Source organism: Rosa chinensis, chromosome 6, assembly GCF_002994745.2.
Source record: "Rosa chinensis cultivar Old Blush chromosome 6, RchiOBHm-V2, whole genome shotgun sequence".
In the NCBI taxonomy this organism is placed as follows: Eukaryota; Viridiplantae; Streptophyta; class Magnoliopsida; order Rosales; family Rosaceae; genus Rosa; species Rosa chinensis.
In genome coordinates this window covers 29379929-29394402 of record NC_037093.1, presented here as the reverse complement: position 1 = coordinate 29394402, position 14474 = coordinate 29379929, and the positions used below count along the sequence as shown (strand labels likewise).

General features: G+C 35.1%; 1 protein-coding gene across 7 annotated transcripts in view; it reads left to right on the top strand.

Annotated features, from left to right (window-relative positions):
* Positions 1 to 14060, top strand: part of LOC112169915 (serine/threonine-protein kinase ATM) — a 37935-nt gene extending 23875 nt beyond the window's left edge. For 3 of the 7 annotated variants that reach the window (XM_024307021.2, XM_024307018.2, XM_040507954.1), the window contains 34 exons: positions 105 to 215; positions 1249 to 1296; positions 1387 to 1491; positions 1737 to 1823; positions 2433 to 2747; positions 2884 to 2999; positions 3098 to 3164; positions 3238 to 3312; positions 3598 to 3720; positions 3952 to 4116; positions 5156 to 5254; positions 5401 to 5552; positions 5647 to 5848; positions 5932 to 5979; positions 6083 to 6166; positions 6445 to 6528; positions 6747 to 6827; positions 7354 to 7443; positions 7517 to 7579; positions 8242 to 8382; positions 8493 to 8549; positions 8699 to 8758; positions 8961 to 9055; positions 9154 to 9262; positions 9961 to 10050; positions 10463 to 10542; positions 10675 to 10753; positions 11373 to 11419; positions 11492 to 11591; positions 11940 to 12071; positions 12154 to 12288; positions 12376 to 12441; positions 12954 to 13097; positions 13554 to 14060. In XM_024307021.2, coding sequence (XP_024162789.1) covers positions 105 to 215; positions 1249 to 1296; positions 1387 to 1491; positions 1737 to 1823; positions 2433 to 2747; positions 2884 to 2999; positions 3098 to 3164; positions 3238 to 3312; positions 3598 to 3720; positions 3952 to 4116; positions 5156 to 5254; positions 5401 to 5552; positions 5647 to 5848; positions 5932 to 5979; positions 6083 to 6166; positions 6445 to 6528; positions 6747 to 6827; positions 7354 to 7443; positions 7517 to 7579; positions 8242 to 8382; positions 8493 to 8549; positions 8699 to 8758; positions 8961 to 9055; positions 9154 to 9262; positions 9961 to 10050; positions 10463 to 10542; positions 10675 to 10753; positions 11373 to 11419; positions 11492 to 11591; positions 11940 to 12071; positions 12154 to 12288; positions 12376 to 12441; positions 12954 to 13097; positions 13554 to 13631 — 3528 coding nt within the window. In that variant the 3' untranslated portion in view covers positions 13632 to 14060. Of the gene's footprint in view, positions 1 to 104; positions 216 to 1248; positions 1297 to 1386; positions 1492 to 1736; positions 1824 to 2432; positions 2748 to 2883; positions 3000 to 3097; positions 3165 to 3237; positions 3313 to 3597; positions 3721 to 3951; positions 4117 to 5155; positions 5255 to 5400; positions 5553 to 5646; positions 5849 to 5931; positions 5980 to 6082; positions 6167 to 6444; positions 6596 to 6708; positions 6828 to 7353; positions 7444 to 7516; positions 7580 to 8241; positions 8383 to 8492; positions 8550 to 8698; positions 8759 to 8960; positions 9056 to 9153; positions 9263 to 9960; positions 10051 to 10462; positions 10543 to 10674; positions 10754 to 11372; positions 11420 to 11491; positions 11592 to 11939; positions 12072 to 12153; positions 12289 to 12375; positions 12442 to 12953; positions 13098 to 13553 lie in introns of those variants that run through there. The other 4 variants (XM_040507953.1, XR_005801345.1, XR_005801346.1 and 1 more) reach the window with 4 other exon arrangements.
* The last annotated feature ends 414 nt before the right edge of the window (positions 14061 to 14474 follow it).

Genomic DNA, 14474 nt, shown 5'->3' with positions numbered 1-14474 from the left:
CCCAAGTCTACTGGTTCTTTTGATTTTGTTCCATCCCAATTTATGTTCACAAAAAAAGCTCATATAGTTTCTACTAGTCTTATTAGTTCTTTTTGGTTTTCCAGAGTGCTAAGCCTTCTAGTTACAGCTCTAAATCTCGTTCCACCTCTGTAAAGGCTAGAGAATCTGCTTCTATGTATGGTGCAATGGCAATGTCAACGCCATTATGGGACAAGGTATCATATTTTTCCTGCATGATGTTCACAAACTTACTGCTATATACTGAAGATTTGCTTTACTCTTAATAAGAGTTTTTCTATTGGAACCTCCAAATTTACTCACTTGACCTCTATGCTTTTTACACCTCTTATCAAATTTTCAAATACTAAATTTACTCACTAAACCTCACTAAAGTTCCTCAAATAACCTCACTCATGTAATTTACAAACAAATTATTATCTTTAAAATAAAAAATTTAGTCATTTCAATGATTTAATCACTTTATAAATCTTAACTAAATATACATTTCTTAATCAAACTTGAGTTTCAAAAATTAATGTCTAATCAATAAGAAAATGCCATGAACTATTATGTTTTTTTTAATAATTTTTCACTATTTTAGCTGTGCAGAAAAACAAATGATTTCTTCATTTGTTTTTATTGTCAAAAAAATAAAAATCATTAGTTTTTAATGTTTTTTTTTTCTGTATTTTTTGTACCACATGATTAATAATTTAAATATTTTTATTTTTATTTTTTATTTTTTATTTTTTATTTTTTATTTTTGCAAATATAATGGATTGACTTAGATTCAGGTCATAAATCATAAGAGGGTTTATTTTGTTTTCCCTCGTCAATATGCGTTCAACATATATATCATACATTTTTATGTCACATGATCTTAATCATATTTTTAATTCTTATTAAATATATATGAATGCTTTAATGAGTATATAGTGAAATTGGAAAATGAAAATAGATAAGGAAAATAATAAAGAATACAATCTAATATTATTGAATTGGAAAGTCTACATAAAATAAATATAATATTTTTTTTGTATAATTATTGTCCTTAATAGTCATTTTATAGTAGGTTATATATGTCATTTAATAATTCATAATAGAGTAAGGTCAAGTGAGCAAATTTGGAGGTCCCAATAGAAACTCTCTTCAAATTAGTTTACAGAATTTCGTAACTTGGTTTCAATATGCATCATTTTTTTTTTCCGCTTCATTGTTATTTTCCTGATAATTAGTATTTGTTCGCAGGTTTATTGGCTTTCTATTGATTATCTTGTTGTTGCTAAGTCAGCAGTTGTGAGTTCCATACATTTCATACTTCAGTTCTTTTGTCTGATAAGTTCTCATGACCTTGTTTTGTTTGACAAGAATGTTTATTCTTCGTAGGTTTGTGGCTCATACTTTACTGCGATGATGTATGTGGAACATTGGTGTGAAGAACATTTCAATATCCTGACACTGGGTAGCCCTGATTTCTCCCACTTCGAAATGGTTAGTTTTGTTCTATTGCTAGGAAATCAAATTGGTTGCAATGATGTGGTGTGCCTTTATGGTACTTTCTTTTTAGCAAGATGATATGGTATAGTTTAGTATGGTCAGGCTGTATGGTCCATCTCCATCCATATGTGAAAAATTATTTTTTCGTGTTGTGATTTTATATCAGCTCTGTTTAATATAGTGGTTCTTTTAACTGCCGGTTTTTTATCTTTCCTTTTTCTTTTACATCTGCTTTTCAGTTGCCACGCCACATTGAAATACTTGTTGCAGCAGCTACCCAGATCAATGAACCTGACAGCTTATATGGGATTATCCAGTCACACAAGGTTAGTCTATATATTTGGTTTCGTTATAGTTAGTTGATTCATTATTCCCTCCATAGATGCTTACACTATGACTGGTCATTTAAATTAATATGATTCAGAGATAGATGCTTTAAATGTGGTAGTTGAAGTTATCCAATCTAACTTCTTGCAATATAATCTACCATAATGCTTGTTTAAATAGAACCCAAGAAATGCAGTCCACCATAATGTTCAACCTACCATAATTATCCTCAAATCTGTGTTGGTTTGCTCTTGCTGCACTTAGTGAAGCAAAAACAATTTCTAGTGACCAAAGCAATCCCGAGATCTATAAAAGTAATTATAACTGCAGACAGATTAGAATCACAGTGCAGGTATTTATTTTAGCGTGGAGGATAACTCTATGGCCACTAGAATGGCAAATTATTCTCAGTCAGGAAACAGCAAGATCAGACAAATTTGTAAATAAATACCTTACATGAGTAAGCATTGGTAGTGTGCTAATGCATATCACCCATTTCTTTATTTTTTATTATTTATTTATTCTTTTTGTTTCCAGCTCACATTTAGGACATAACTATATTCTGACACTAGTGTACTTTGTTTCCGGTTTTGTTGTGATTCTGAAAGTTAACCTCTCAAATCATTACCTTCGAACATGAGGGAGACTGGAGCAAGGCCCTTGAATATTATGATTTGCAAGTGCGTTCAGCTGCTTTGGTACCAATGGATTTTGGTTCCAGGAGTTTGTCACTGGAACAGACTCAACCTGATAATTTTTCCAATTCCACACCGGATGATCCGATGAGGCAGAGGAAACCATATAAAGGTCTGATCAGATCTTTGCAGCAAACTGGTTGTATGCATGTCCTGGACTTTTATTGTCAAGGATTGACATCTAGAAAGGGACAGTTTCATCATGATCTGGAGTTTACCGAATTGCAGGTTTCTGATCTGATCCTTTTCTTTCGTGTGTTTGTGCATGTGTGTGTGTGGAAGCAGTCTTAATGCTTAAAATGCGTGATGAACAATGTATTTCACTTCCTGAATCCTGATTAGGAAATTTTCTTGCTATTTGCAGTATGAGGCTGCTTGGCGTGCAGCAAACTGGGATTTCTCGTTACTCTATGCTGGAGATAATTCTATTTCATCAACTCTGCACATCAAAGCCAATCATTTTAATGAAAATTTGCATAGGTGATATTCATGACATGTAAGAAAAATTGGGAAAAAAAAACATTTATTTATTGTTCAAGTTCTAAACCAAATTTTGGTTCTGCTTGTTGAATAATCAGTTGTTTGAGGGCACTAAAAAAGGGGAATTTCAATGAATTTCATGAAAAGCTGAAAGATTCAAAGCAGGTAATGTGAGGCTCCCTTTAGTCTTTGCTACGAGCTTGACTTGTGATAACTTATGTCGTTTCTTGTGTATTAGGAGCTTGTTTGGTCTGTTTCTCGTGCAAGTGAAGAAAGTACTGAACATATATATTCAGCAATAATTAAACTACAGGTATGCTTCATCTTTCTAAGCATACATCGGGTTCTCTGTTTGGATAGTTAGCCTTCTTTTTGGCAAGTCCCCATAGTTGCAAAAACATGTAGAGAATAGAAGCTATGGGAAGAGTTTTCTTTCGTGTCACCTATTATAGCTTCCTTCGGATGTCTATTTTTAATGAGTTAAGTTTTTGATCTATTATATATGCCTTGGGTACACATTGAAATGCTACGAAAACCAAAACAGAGAACCTCACTTCCAAAAATATAAAAATAAAAAGTACTTTGTATCCTTTGGCAGATCCTCTATCATCTTGGCAAGGCATGGGATTTACGTTGGAGATCATTTCCATCTGAGTGTATGAACTTCCATCCACAGATGGAAGAAGTGAATTCAGAACCTCTAATCCCTACTGTGGATCAGGTATTATGATGAGGGAAGGAAGATACTGAGTAGCTCCTTTGATTTGATGGGGGATGATGAGTACAAGTAGCTATGATATGTTATCAAATTATCTGTTGAAAAAGAAAATGAAATAAATGTCTCAAGGGATGCACAACCAGCTATTGGTCACTTTTGTTGGTTCAAACCTATCCAATCATAAAAAGAACACTAATTTCTGGTTGCCTGACATAACCTTTATACTTCAATCAGTTATCCTGGCTGAGCGTGGATTGGAGCTCCATTTTGGAGCGAACACAGTTACACATGAGTTTATTAGAGCCTTTTATAGCGTTCAGGCGAGTTCTACTTCAAGTCTTAAATTGTAAGGACTCTATGGTGCAACATCTCCTGCAATCCACGTGTACTCTCCGTAAGGTATTATTAGCATTTTTTTTTTTCATCAATTACAATGGGTCCAATGGGAAATCTTAAAAACAGCAACCCAAGAGAATCACACAGAGATATAGAACAAAAGAACACCAAAAGTAAAAATAATGTTGTGAGGCAAATTGCCAACGTCCACAGGGAAGCTACAGTCTGCTTTCCACTATATGTATAATGGGTACACAATCTTACCAAAGCCTATAGCACTGGACTTGATGAAAAAACTAGAATAAGAAAACAAGGACTCTGTCTCTGCAATTGAATACAATCTTTGCTCTCTCTCCACATTTAAATAATAGCAGTATTTCCTTGTTTCCTCCTTCAAATTACTTTCGGTCAAACCTTGAGTGGTATTCCCTCACTCTCCCTTGGGAGTGGTAACCTTGCCAGTGCCACTGTATTCTTCTCCTTAGAGTGGAATTCCTCTTGCTTCACACTTATGCTGTTTGCCAATGCAAAGAGCCCTGTGTCCCTTTATATAGGGAAAACAATATTCTTACAGTAATTAGGATTAGGAATAATTATTCCTTATTGGAATCAAGGTTGCTTAGTTTAGCGGTAGGAGTAGAAAATTTTGCTTTCCAAGTCTTGTACGAATCCTATGGAATCAGGAAACCCTCATGAATGTGAGCCCTAATAATTAAATGAATTAGGTCCCAAATCCATAATGATCTAGGAGTCCGTCATGGGTTGCACTATTCTTCCACACACATACTGTTATGAGAAACAAACATTAATATCTGATTTTGATATATTCATTGTAAAAGCTCAGAGGACAAGAAGTCTACCTTCATCCTCATATATATATATATATATCACCAAAACAAAAACAAAACTACAACTCTTACATGTTACTTTACCAAATCAGCAACTTCCATCCTGTATTATTATCTACTCCACAGTTACTCCCTAATGTCATAACAAATAACAGAAAATTGTATCCTAAATGATGGAGACATTGAAGCCCTTCTTACTTTCTTTGGGATTCAAACCCATTAATTAAACCATTTCCTTGTTCTTTATTTTATAGGGATCTAGATTTTCTCAAGCAGCTGCAGCCTTGCATGAGTTTAAGTTCCTTTGTGTTGAATCAGGGGAACAACAGTCATCCCTTTATTGGCTTGGAAGGGTACGGAGTATATTATATTTTACCCCCTGTTTTAATTACTTTTAAAATCCTATGCTAGAGAATCCAAATATTCAGTACTTCTTTTTCAAAAGTTGGAAATAGCAATATAGTAAATTTTTAATTTTTTTAATGTTCTATGTTGTCAGCTTGAAGAAGCAAAGCTTTTGCGTAGCCAAGGTCAGCATGAGATGGCTATCAGCCTTGCAAAGTATGTGGCAGAATATTCCCTGTCGAATGAAGAGTCTTCAGATGTACATCGCTTGGTTGGGAAGTGGCTGGCAGAGACTAGATCTAGCAGGTTATTGACAAAACCCATGTCTTGATGTGATTTGTATTTTTAAAGATTATGTACTAATATGTATTTTTTATACCGTCTGATAATGGAAATTCAGCTCAAGAACTATATTGGAGAAGTATTTGAAACCTGCTGTTTCACTTGTTGAGGATCAGAAGGCTACAGACAAGAGGTCGAGAGATAGACAAAGCCAAACTCATTTTCATCTTGCACACTATGCAGATGCTCTGTTTAGGAGTTATGAGGAAAGACTTTCCTCCAGTGAGTGGCAAGCAGCCATGCGTCTGAGGAAACACAAGGTACTGGAGAATAATCTCGAACAAGAACTGAAATCATATTTAGTGTTTATTAAGGAATATTTTTGTTCATGTTGACTTCACAGACAACAGAGTTGGAAGCACTTATTAGACGGCTAAAATGTTCCACAAAGGTAAATTCCAACCACTTATAGTTTCCTTGGCTTTTGGGCTGTAACCTGCCAAGATGATTTTCCATGGATTTTTTTATAATTTTTTCCCCATCTACACTTTCAGGGGGAGAAGACCGATTACTCTATCAAAATTCAAGAGTTGCAAAAGCAGCTAGCAATGGACAAGGAGGAGGCCGAAAAGCTTCAGGTAGTTTTTATACATTGGTTGTGCTTGTGTTGGGTATTTGGTAATTGTGCCCTCACCACTTTGTGGTGGGGGCACAATGTTGAACACAGTCAAATATAGGTGGTAGTTTGGATCTAACTTATTAGTTTCATTTGTGAAGCCTTCAAATGAGTTAGTAAGTAACAAACTTTTTCTATTGGACCCAAGAGTTCAAAATTTCATTTTATCTTCTGGAATAGAATCAAACCTTTGTTTTGATCTAATTCTAACCACTACATTCATCTTCTTTAACTTTGCAGGATGACAGGGACAATTTTCTTAGCCTAGCATTGGATGGATATAAACATTGTTTGGTTGTTGGTGACAAGTATGATGTAAGAGTGGTATGCTACTCAATGTCAACATCCATGTTCAATAAAGCAGGACATACATAATCTGTAATCATGAAGGGTGAAGTTTTTTAATGCCTCTGATTATGTTGCATGATGTTTGAAAACCTTTGTTTTCTTAATACACATTTTAAGAATGAGCTGACTTTTTTCTTTGATATTTTTACCTGATAGGTCAAGTTTATTGGTGGAACTAACCTATGCGCTTTCAGGTTTTTCGACTAGTTTCTCTGTGGTTCTCTCTCTCCTCTAGAAAAAGTGTCGTAGATAGCATGCTTACCACAATCACCGAGGTACACAGAAATCGAGTATAATATTGTTAATCAATATTCGCATTTTTTGGAGTTGAATTTCATCCTCTTAAATGCCAAATATGTATATTAGAGTCCCCAGATAAAATTTTTTTTGGTAAGTCTCATATATCCGGCATCAATTTAACGATCACAACCGTTTGTTCTCTAGTTTCCTCCGCAAGCACTAAGTCCAGTGAAAAAAGGGGCTAAATGGGAAACTGTTTAGCCATGTGATTACCATCACTCCAGTTCCAGTCTTATCTGATAGAATGTATTTGGTTGCATATTTTAGATGGCCAAATAGTTGTCGATTTTGCTTGCATAGGAACCTAAAGAATGAATGACTCGAATTTCTGATCATTGAATTAAATGCGTTGGTGGCCAAAATTTGCTAATGTTATATGTGTACATGTGTGCACGAGCGCGCTGGTGGCCGAAATTTGCGCATGTTGTGTGTGTGTGTGTTGCTCGTGTCACCAATAAGAATTGGTCCTTTCAGTTTTAACATTTAATCTAATGTTTACAGGTTCAGTCTTACAAATTCATCCCTTTGGTGTATCAAATTGCTTCGAGAATGGGTAGCTTAAAGGATAGCCAGGGTTCTCATAATTTCCAGGTTCAAATTGAGGTCATACTTTAGCTTCTAAATAAATTGGAGTTTATGTTGATCATCATTTTTGGATGTGCAGTTTGCTTTGGTTTCTCTTGTGAAGAAAATGGCTATCGACCACCCATACCATACTATATTTCAGGTATTCAAGTTGTATTCTATTGGCTTTTAAAAAATTTGAAATCACATGCATGTTTTGTTAATTACTGAACTGCGAACTAGGGTTCCATAAGACTGCTACTGGCCATTACCATGTTTCTATTAAAATGAAACACAAATACCTTACTTCTCCTTGCCATCACCATGTTTCGTTTAAATTTTACTCTTTGCCAATGTGGTTTTCTGCAATTGTTTTATGTTATAATATTTTAGGATAAACAATCAATTGGCAAAAAGGCCAAAACATGAACCCAATACTATAATGGGCCTTGTATATTTTTATTTTTATTTCTTTTTAAAACTATTTTTTTGCAAAGAGCTATTGAGTAATGACATTGTTGTGGTGTCTTTGCCTGACCAATTTTTGTAAATTACTACCTCAAAGCCAAATCTCTTTTTTCAACTTCTTTCAAGCCAGGGACAGGGACATTAATTTTCCATGAAGTTCACACCCTCACAAACACAAAGACAAACACGAGCCCAAACAAACCCAAATCATTGTTTTGCCGAAAATGGTCTTTTGATTGACATAGTAAAAAAAGTGAATGGTCATTTGGGTAAACAGACCACCAGAAATTACCTTTTTGATAATTTGTTAGAATCTTTTTAATATATTACCATCCCATCTGTTCTTGCATGCACCAGCTTCTAGCACTTGCAAATGGTGACCGTATCAAGGACAAGCAGCGAAGTAAGAATTCATTTGTGGTAGACATGGATAAAAAGCTTGCAGCAGAGAATCTTTTACGAGAGTTGACCTCGTATCATGGATCTATAATAAATCAAGTATTTTCCATCTTTTTCCAGATTAAGCTGTTTTTGTTTATTTTTTCATTTTGTTTTATCTATATGCACAAAATGGATAAATATAATGTGTATATGGCATATTGTACTAGATGAAACAAATGGTGGAGATCTATATCAAACTTGCAGAACTAGAAACAAAAAGAGAGGTTAGTCAATGGCATCAAGTTAAAGTTCTTTTATTATATTTCATTATTGTTCTTAATCATGATGATCTTAGTCCCAATAACTTTGTTTTATTCTGTGATGAACATCTTTAGCACAATTTTGTCACCATCTAACTAGATTGTGTCAACAGGATACCAATAGAAAGCTGTTGCTACCAAGAGAGTTGCGTAATCTTAAACAGCTGGAACTTGTAAGTAAAGCACTAGCAAACTTGATTTAATATTATTCTGACTATGCTTACTCAATTTAGTAACTGATACTTTAACTTGCATAGGCTGATTAGGTGATTTAACATTTTACTTGGTTTTTGGACCAAGTTGGCTCATCAAGCTTGTAAAATTTCTTTCTTATTATAATTTACTAAATGATTTTTCACTTATGATGAACTTCAGGTGCCAGTTGTGACAGCTACCTTTCCCATTGACCAAAGTTGTCAATATGATGAAGGCTCTTTCCCATACTTCAAGGGATTAGCAGAATCAGTTACGTATGTCTTTGCAATTTTAGACAATTCCATGACAATTTATGTTTTTGTGTTATTTATTTGTGTTTTTTTACTCCTGATATATATCGGTGTATATGCAGGGTAATGAATGGTATAAATGCTCCCAAGGTGGTCGAATGCTTAGGTTCGGATGGTTGCAGATACAGACAGCTGGCAAAATCTGGAAACGATGATCTAAGACAAGATGCTGTAAGAATTTCAACTCCGTTTTTAACCTCAGGGTGGGTGTGTGTGTGTGTGCATTAGGTGCGTATGCCTGCCTGCATTGATTTCCTGTGTTGTATAGAAGCCTTGGCTTCTAAGAGATTAATATGTAAAGTTTTCTCAAGAGGACATGGTGATTTTGGTATAGATTCCTGACATTCCCAAATGTCAATTCCTACTTTGAAACTGCGAATTAAAATATGTATTTTGGACATTTGCAACGAAAACAGATACAGAGAAATATAGGGTCAACTCTACTTTTATGCAATCTATTATAATTCTTAGTTTTATTCTTTGACAAATTTGACAATACGTTAATGTCTGACATCCATACAATTACCACTTTTAAGACTCAATTACTAAGACGAAATCTACTTTACTCTAATGAGGAACTTTACTTACCTTAGCGAGCACTTTCCTTTAGTTATCTCATGAGTTGTCCAATTGGTAACATGAGTCCTCAAAATGTTAGATATTACATAAAATAGGACGTGTATTAGAAATGTTGACATACTATAGCCTTACTCTTATTCTTTACAAGTTATACATGGACCTTTATTAATACTCTACAATTTTATTACTTTAACTTGGCTCACTTTGGGCATATCTTTTCTTCCTTGGAGTTTCATAAACACATGCTTGTATATTTTCCTCACATATGTAAAATTCTTTTTATCCTACAGGTAATGGAACAATTTTTTGCCTTGGTCAACACCTTTTTGCGAAACCACCGGGATACATGGAAAAGAAGATTAGGAGTACGCACGTACAAGGTATATCTTCAGGATCACATCATTGTTGGCAGAATTTGGATTTTAGTCTGTGAAAAGAGGAGTTGGACATAATTATCTCTTGGGTTATGATTCTAGTGCCATGTGGAATTCTTTTTCTTGATTATTTCCTTATAACATTTTGTAACCTTCTACGACTTCAAATTACCATTGAGAGTTATTCCATGCATTTTATCTGGTCTGTATCAGTTCTGCTTAAGTTTTCATGCTATTAAGACTATTAGGGCACCTTCGACTCTGCTGCAAACAGGATATTGTAATAAATGATATCTTCTTGGTTTAAAATTGAATAATTGATTTGAACTGGATGTACCATTGGAAGATTATTTTCCTGACACTTAGTGTTTTGTTCTTTTACGATGATTGTAATTCCACAATGCTGTTCATGAGATAGGTAGTTCCATTTACTCCAAGTGCCGGGGTCCTTGAATGGGTTAATGGCACTCTTCCTCTTGGTGAATACCTTATAGGAAGGTAAATTCACCAACTTTGAATCACCTGTGATTTCTAATGACTGAAAAATATGATTGTTGTCAGATCGGGAAAAAAAAAAGAATAATATCATTGTCTCATTTTTTTTTTTTCCCTTTCTTTTGAAATTTTCAGCATGAGAAATGGAGGTGCACATGGTCGCTATGGAATAGGGGACTGGTCATTTCTCAAATGTCGAGAGCACATGGCAAATGTAAGTTCCGTTGCTTAAGTTAACAATTTGAACTCCTTATTGTAAGATACTAGGATGGGGTGCCCTAAGATAGTTTATTATTATTATTATTTTTTCTTTTTCTTTTTTTGGTGGCAAAGTTACTATGATTCTGTTACTGGGCTTTATTCTTTGTATTTTGGACATGCACTGGCCTGTTCTCATGATTTACTGGACTAGCTACTTCAAACCATTAGATTTCACTCGCGGTAAAAATTGGAACACCTTATTGTAAGAAACTAGGATGGGTGCCCTTAGATAGTGTTTCTATTGTATATAGTTTTTTGAATTGCCCTGATAGTATAATTTTTCCTTACTATGTTTCTGTTAATTGGCTTTATATTCTCTGTATTTGGACATGCCAGTAACTGACTAGTCTCATGTGGCTGCTGTTCTCATAATTTAGTACTCTAAGTCATTAGATTTTACTTACGGTCACTAATGTTTAATTATAGCTCCAACATTATATACCTAATAGCTGTCTTGGAGATGGAATTTATAGCAAAGATAATGGATGGTCCTCCCATATGCTTTTGGAATCGTCCAAAAGCATGTGTTTTCTCTTACACAAACTCATATAAAGTTCCCTGATCTTTGATAGGGAAAGGACAAGCGCAAGGCATTCCAGGAAGTTTGTGGCAAGTTCAGGTATTTCTTTGGGTGGAAAACACCTACAATAACTTGATTTGTCTCCTAATTTGACCTACACACCTTATGCAGGCCTGTAATGCATCACTTTTTCTTGGAGAGATTCTTACAACCAGCTGACTGGTTTGAAAAGAGGCTTGCATACACCCGAAGTGTTGCTGCAAGTTCAATGGTGTGTTGTATATACTCAAAACTGTCACATTAGACATGGTCTGTTAACTATATATAAAAACCCAATAGTTACAACTTCAAAACTTACATTTTCTTGTTGCAATAATCTATTGGATTGAATATTGAGTTCGGTACTTGACACTGTCCAACATACTACATAAAGCTCCTCTAGTAATTAATGTAATTGTAGTTGTAGAACTTAAACATTCATATAAAATGTACAAGTCCCCTCCTCTGTCAGAGGTGTTAAATAATTTTCCAATCCTTTCACTAAGAAATGAACTCTCAGAATGAGCTCTTATTTTCAAATTATCAAATTATAATAGTGGCAAATTTCCTCTATATGCAGGTTGGTTATATCGTCGGCCTTGGGGATCGACATGCTATGAATATCTTAATTGATCAAACTACTGCAGAAGTTGTTCATATAGATCTTGGAGTTGCCTTCGAACAAGGGTTGATGCTTAAGACACCAGAGCGGGTTTGTATTTTTCAGTTTGTGACTTTGCTTAGGTTAGTGACTTTTGGTAACTTTGTGTTCTGATGTTAGCAACATTTTATAGGTTCCATTCCGACTGACAAGGGACATCATTGATGGTATGGGTGTCACTGGAATAGAAGGGGTTTTTAGGCGATGCTGTGAGGAAACTCTTTCTGTTATGAGGACAAATAAAGAAGCACTACTGACCATCGTTGAAGTATGTTACTTGACTCCGTTTCTTAAATTTAAATATAAATCTTGCAGCTTCTCTCTCCTCTTGATATTGGATGGGACTTCTATGCAGGTTTTTATTCATGATCCCCTTTATAAATGGGCTCTGTCACCTCTGAAAGCTTTGCAGCGTCAAAAGGTATTCGAAACTTAATTGTGTCGTTTTTTTTTTTGGTCGGTTGTTATGCATATGCAATCTGATGGGATCAAGTGGAGAATGTAATTAATTGACAGCTCAATTCAACTGTGTGAACAAAACGGTATTGTCATGTTGGAACATTATTAGCAACTTAAACTTCAAACGACACATAACAAAAGGAAGGTTTTTGTAATTATCTGTTTTTGGTCGTGATGTATTTTCTGATTGGTGTACCTTTCACCTATAGTCCTATACGATCATTACACATAAGCATAGGTGAACAATGTCCAGCTCAGAATTCTAAATGTTTTATCAATATGCGATGGTGTTCTGGAAAGCTGTCAGGATCATGTTGGCCATTTTGAAAAAAGAAATCACATAGATTATGCCACCATCGAAATTTTTTTATCCAGGCATCAGTGTCCGTTGATATTTCACATGTAGCAGTTGTTAAATCTCCTGCAGCATGCACTATTTTCCTTACATTGCATTATTTTCTTTTCCATGATAAGGAAATGGATTACGAATCAGATACAAGCTTAGGTGACTCAGAAGATGAATATGAAGGTAACAAGGATGCTGCACGTGCATTGATGCGTGTCAAACAAAAATTAGATGGGTATGAAGAAGGAGAAATGCGAAGCATCCATGGGCAGGTAATTCTTAAGTGCCACAGCTACATCTATCCTATAGATCTAGAATTTATTGTATTTCTTATAACTATATTATGAATAAGCTTGAAGGTATTTTTTGAGTCAATAAGTATCACCAGCGTGTAACATGTTGATAATGCCAGTGTTGACCATTACCATATATCTTTACCATTACCAAATATGTTTATACCTAAATATTACTTGGAAATTGATTCCATCACACTCAAAACACTCTGGGGGTGAGGACTAGGTTTTGACATCATTTCCTGAAGCATCCTTGGCAAGCTGTTTTCATAATCCTAAAATATCTCAGTCAGTGCCTGACATGTATGCCAGGTGTGCCCAATAAGTTACGACATACAATGAATTAATCACCTAGGTTAGAAAACGATGTGCTGGTTCAAGCAACCAGGTTCAACAACTCTGATATCTGATGTAAGATAAATCTGACTTTTGTAGGTGCAACAACTTATACAAGATGCTATTGACCCTGAGCGCCTTTGTCAACTATTTCCAGGATGGGGAGCTTGGTTGTGATGAACCCTTCATCTTATTCCCCCCAAGAGCATCTAATCACGTACAGGTGGCTTCTAAATTTGTCAAGTTTTGTGAGTTTATGCATTCCTCGAATGTTGCCCCAACCAGTGAGTGTATAATGTGTTGGTTCTTGCAGTGTATGATTAAGCTGTACATAAAAAGGGTAGTCCATGTATAGATGATGAAAAATATGGGAAATCTGCTATTTAATTGTAATACTCTGTTGAGAAAGCGAGTGAAAAGTAGCAAATTCATGTAGCGCGGGTTTTTAATACAAAAGGGGGAAATTACCTAAAAAAGAAGAGCATTTTCTCCCCAAAGCACTTCTATACAAAATGCAATGTGGTGGCAGATTGCCTTGCGAAAAATAGCTTTGATCATGCTTTTTACTCTTTAGTCATTGAATTTGATATTCCTCCTGTTCATGCTGCTCGTGCTTTTTTTTTGAAGTTTTTGATGAGCTATTAGAGTAAGAAGACCTTTTAATGGTCCTGCTAGCTAATTTAGTTTTGTTCTTCTTTCTGGGCCTCTTTAGCCCCCTCTATAACCAAAAAAAGAAGAAAGATGTTTGCAGCAGAAAGAGGCCATAGAATATCTTCGACCAGAAATTTAATCTTACGAGGAGTTTGAACAGCTCGAGAAATACTATCCGAAAGAATTTTTGTATTCCTTTCCAACCTGGATACGAGAATAGGCTTAGAATAGCTTTGACGAATTCCGTCCCGGCCACAGAAAATTGTCTATCCACTTGACAAAGCCACTCCGAAAATCGTCAATCATGAACACTTCTTACATAAATGCTACAACTTCTCTATCTTAGCGACACAGAGATCGATTTTAGTA